This window comes from Arachis duranensis, chromosome 7 (assembly GCF_000817695.3).
Source record: "Arachis duranensis cultivar V14167 chromosome 7, aradu.V14167.gnm2.J7QH, whole genome shotgun sequence".
NCBI lineage: Eukaryota > Viridiplantae > Streptophyta > Magnoliopsida > Fabales > Fabaceae > Arachis > Arachis duranensis.
The window spans coordinates 75914100-75919083 of NC_029778.3; the positions used below are offsets into that span (position 1 = coordinate 75914100).

Sequence of the window (4984 nt, forward strand, 5' to 3'; positions counted from 1 at the left end):
AATAAAACTTAGAGGTATTTTTAAAACTTTTGCCAAATTTCAAAGATAAAAAATATACTTTACTTTTTTATTTATTTATTAAGCTAAAAATATCTTTTAAAAAATATAAATTGTAACTTCTAAAAAAGACTTTTTTTTCCTAATAATTTTACTATTATTACTAAAATTTTGCCAAACATACTAAAAATTAAAAAAAAAATTATTCATTTTCTAATAGCTTAATCGCACCCAAACAAACTTTGAAACTGACCAAAATAATAATAATATACAATATTCCTTGACCTTAAAGTAGGTATATATAAATTCCCCTTTATTGAATAAGAAGACTAGGCTTGAGTCTCATGAGAAAATCTGATTAATAGTAACATGTTACCACCATCCTTGTGTTCAATCATAAATGCTTCAATTAAGCAAAGAAGAAACATGAAAATAGGGAGCAATCTCCTTGAAGCTAAACAGTAAACACCTTTTTCTATGTAGGTAATGCTAATTTTGCTACTAGTTCTTTTTCCAGCACAAGGGTTACAATTAATCCTCCAATGGTTTTCTCATAACAGAATCTTTACTTATATAATATATCTTCAGTTACAGACAGAATTAGGTGCCCAATTGCACATACTCAATAATGGATGATTGTAACAGAATCAGAAGCTGAAAAACAAAGCCATTCAAAACTTGCTACTGAGAGTTGAAGCGGAAGGCTTCCCCAGATGCATACTTAGTCCTCATACTGTAGTGATCAAACTTGGGATTGTTGTAATCAACGGTCCTTGTCTCGGCCGGTTTTGGCTCGGCCCTGACTGCTCCGTAAACAACTTCTCCACTCTTTTCTCGCGACCTATGTCTTGGCCTTTCTTTTGGGACCTTAGATTTAGTGTACGGTGGGATTTCAGTTGATCCGTAGAATTCAGCATACTCGGCTCGTTTAGACGATGAATGATGCTTACTTGACAAAGAGGGATCCTTGGAACTGCTTGATTTTATCTTCCGAGGCTTCATTTCTGAGTGTTTCTCAGCTGTGCTTGAAGTATGGACCTGCCGAGGTTCTGTAGGAGTAGCAGGATGCCGAGTTCCAGTAAGAGGAGCAGGAGCTGGAGCACTTTGCCTATTGACCAAGGGAGGTTGCTGCACTTCATCTTCAGGCATCTTGAGACGATCTTTCAGTGGTGTTAGGCCTCTCGTGGGGCCGTTCGATTTGAGACGTGAGGGTATGAATTGAGTGAATGCACCAGCCAATGCTTCAAGGGATAGCTTAGAAAGATCAACAAGAAGTTGTCCAAAAGATGGCCATCCCGGCTCCTCTTTAGCGTTCTCCAGGATCGGCATGGTTTTCTCATGGCTTGCGTGCGCTTTGAACTCTCCTTCCGATGGTCGCTGCAAGGTTTATGGAGTGTAATAAATATCATATACGTCTGAAAATTCTATGACAAATCTTATTGAAGCAAAGTGGACATACAGATACTACAGTTTTGGAGAAGAACGAAGGACCGAATCCCTGTTGAAGCATGCACGTCGCATATCCCAATATGATAGCACCAACAACTGTAAGGATATCTGCAGTAAAAACCCACAAAATGCGCAATCAGAAAAATAGTGGGCGATGGAGAGAATGTAACAGACTAATTTAAGATACAGCTACTAGACACGATTTCAGATCCGTATTCCACATTATTTTCCTTCTTGGCTGAGTACAGCAAACTCACATGTCCCAAAAACGCCTACCAATTTAAATATTTTATGTACTAAACCCTTGCTTAAGACGGAAAGAAAAAAAAAAAACAAAGAGCTACAATTCTAGAGATATTATGAGATTAAATAAATTCAATGTTACATAGATCAGGAATTGCATACTTGCATTTGAAGAGTGAACATACTAGACCATAGAGGATTAGGTTAAATGCATTAGAGAGAAGATTGCCACTGCCTATTTGGAAGATATGGTAGACCTTTTATCTTAGGCTTTATGGTAGGACGATGTGGAAATGTTTAATCTATGTAGCCAACCCATCACACAGGGAAGAAGCCTTGGTTGTTGCTAACTAGGTATTGTTGTATGCATTAAATAAACTCAAGGTGTCTTTGTGAATTTCATTTTGAAGGGAAGGAAGGGGGTTTACTCTGAAAGGCCCTTTTCATCGTTCCATTTCCCTCCACTTACGGAATACGTCACAATATTTAAGACTAGGAGTCGAGGACTAAGGAGACCCTTCAGTTAAATGAACTAAATTATTCAAAATTTTCCTGTATTGTTATGACATGTTTGGAATATGCAGGAAAAGTACCAGATAGTTATCATCTTATATTGAGATATAATTTGAATAACAAAAACATATCAAACTGAAGGTAAGACTTTGAACCTGTACTGGAAACTGAACTTGATTGAGAATCACAATCCTCCTGTTCAAGGGAGATTTGCCGAAGAGCAGCATTTCCTCTATCAATGACCAACAAGGAACAGGTGGGCCTAACGTATATAACATCAAAATCATTTGAGAATTTAGCATCCTCACTTGGTCCATCTCTATAGCCTGCAACAGTTGACTTCCCACCAGCGATGGTTGTCACACCTTTAACAACAATTGCAAAGATCATTAACATTATCCTTCCTCACCATTTCCACTAATCATTATCTGAAATAAACAATCATACAATCGTGTATTATGCATGCAGGGAAACTTCCAGATTCAAAGGAACTTCATATTGCATCTCTGGTAAGGCCTCTATATTGAGTTGCTATTATGACTCTTATGTTAAAACTTCATTCTACCATAGAGCATGTTATTCCAAACTAATTCCAGAAATATTTTTAAGTCAATTAACACTTACCAGCATCGCCGATCTTTCTGATGGCCATATTCTGAGTGTCAGCAACATAAACATTCCCTTTATCATCCATGGTTATGCCTTTGGGATGATTAAAACGAGCGTCACTTGGCTTTCCATCCACATGCCCAGTGTGACCCTGAAATGATCCAGCCACCAATCTTCCTCTACTATCTGAAGTACAGGAGAACAATAACAGGAGGAACAAGTAAGTAAAAGCAAAATACAGACCTAAATAAATTATGTGAAAGTAGGAATATCCTAGGGACAAATTATGTATATGTTACTATTTAGCAAATCAAATTTGCTATGAATATTATTATAAGAATCAAAGTTCAAGAGCATAAGAGCAACCATACATTGCGACAATGGCGGGGTAATTTTAACAATGTTGCTATTGGTTGCATCCACAGCATAGAGTTCGCCATCTTCCTCAGACACACGGATCCTATGAGGAATGACCCCAATTTCATTTCCTTCCACAACAGTCTCAACTACATAGCCATTCTCAAATTGAAGAACACTCCCATCTGAAAAGGAAAAAGAATAATAACAACAACAAAGTACACTTACATTTACATACTAAACCATAAGAATGTGATGTACCACACAAATCACGAAGCTATTATTATTATCATCACTGCAAAATGAACCTGAATTTGGCGTCTTGGAGGCACTAGACCTTGTCCATTTGAGAAGTGAAGAAAGATGGTTAATCAATGGCCCTGATTTACCAACATTAATTAAATTAATTATCAAGCTAAAAAACGAAAAAAAAGAAAGAAAGAAAGAAAAGCATACCCACTTTTGAAAAAAAACATGCAAAGTAAGAAGGGAATCAATTGGCACTCATCAACATAAAGCAAAAAGATTCAAAATTTAGCAGAGCCCATTAAAGAAATTGGGAAATCGAACTAATTAAAGAAACCGGGACACTGAAATTTTCCTTGGCTTTTCATATTTTTGGGGTTACCTGCAGGAGCAGCTTGAGCTTGAAATCGAAGAGAGAAGTAAGCGGCAAGTGCAATGAGAGAATACAATAACAGAACACTGTTCCTCCTCATAGTAACTCACCCAATGATCGAAGGAGAGGGTGGGTGGGGAAGAAGTGTTGTATGATTTCTGTTGTGTTTGTGTAAACTTGTTACTTTGAGTTTGAGAAGAAGCTATGGAAGAGGAATGAAGTGATGAAGTAACATTTTTTGGTGCGCAAGTAGCAAGTGGATTCTTCCCACAACACTATTTCCCTCTTCGATGCTTCTCTCTCTCCCCATCCCTCCCTTCCTCTTTCTGCTTTTAAGTATAATAACAATATTTAAGTTTATTATTGTTAATTTGAATAAAGCAAACTTTATTGGCTATTACAAAAAGGATAAAGTCAAGTTTGTTTTAATTTTATACTCTTAATTTTGATTGATTTTAATTATAGGTAAACCACCAAAATCGCCTACAATTTTTTAAAATATAAAAATATTCTCTATTTGTGATAATAGTAAAAATAAAAATATTATTTGTACTAGTGACTAAAATCAATCACAAATATATTTATATATAAATATATATGTGATTTAATTTATTTTTAATGTGTATTTATATTTCACTATGTATTTTGTACTGATAGTTAAGTTTGATGGCTGATTTTGGTATACACATAACATAACTCTATTAAAAATATCTTAAAAATATTAATTGTAGGGTTAACTAACAAAAACGAATTATTCAAACGCAGAAAAAAATACACCCAAATTTTACTATCGAAAAAATGTCTTTAAATAATTTTTGGTGACTTCTTTGCCAATTTTTTTGGTGACTATTTAAATATTTAAAAATACAACAAAAATACTCAACAGTAAATATATATTTTTATAAAATACTTTAGAGATTGAATTTTGACTCAATTTTTTGCAAACATAATTAGAAATATGAGATATTATTATTCTTAAAATTTGGTAATTTTTTACTAAGTATATATTTTTGTAATTTTTTAAAAGTATTATTGGTTGTTAACAAAAAAATTACAAAAAATTATTTACTTAACAAAAAATTATCAAATTTTAAGGATAATAATATCTCATTTTTCTAATCATGTTTGCAAAAAATTGCATCAAAATTCAATCTCTAATGTATTTTTTGAGAAATACATATTTAATGTGAGATAATC

The 4984-nt window shown here is 34.1% G+C and overlaps 1 protein-coding gene across 1 annotated transcript; it reads right to left on the reverse strand.

Moving 5' to 3' along the window:
• Positions 1-293: 293 nt before the first annotated feature.
• Positions 294-4090, reverse strand: LOC107459809 (uncharacterized). The gene is made up of 7 exons (XM_016078078.3): positions 3797-4090; positions 3477-3548; positions 3183-3353; positions 2827-2997; positions 2358-2567; positions 1457-1554; positions 294-1374 (listed from the first exon to the last, which is right to left on the reverse strand). Exons 1-7 carry the CDS (start codon positions 3885-3887, stop codon positions 679-681), a joined length of 1509 nt encoding a protein of 502 aa, XP_015933564.1. The 5' UTR covers positions 3888-4090; the 3' UTR covers positions 294-678.
• Between the last annotated feature and the right edge of the window lie 894 nt (positions 4091-4984).

Excerpts from the sequence above, each read along its gene's own strand:
- LOC107459809 (XM_016078078.3), bottom strand. The coding sequence starts at position 3,887 with ATGAGGAGGAACAGTGTTCTGTTATTGTATTCTCTCATTGCACTTGCC. Across the intron at positions 3,354-3,476 it reads CTCCAAGACGCCAAATTCAG|ATGGGAGTGTTCTTCAATTT; the intron begins GTTCATTTTGCA and ends TTTCCTTTTCAG. Across the intron at positions 2,568-2,826 it reads CAGAAAGATCGGCGATGCTG|GTGTGACAACCATCGCTGGT; the intron begins GTAAGTGTTAAT and ends TTGTTGTTAAAG.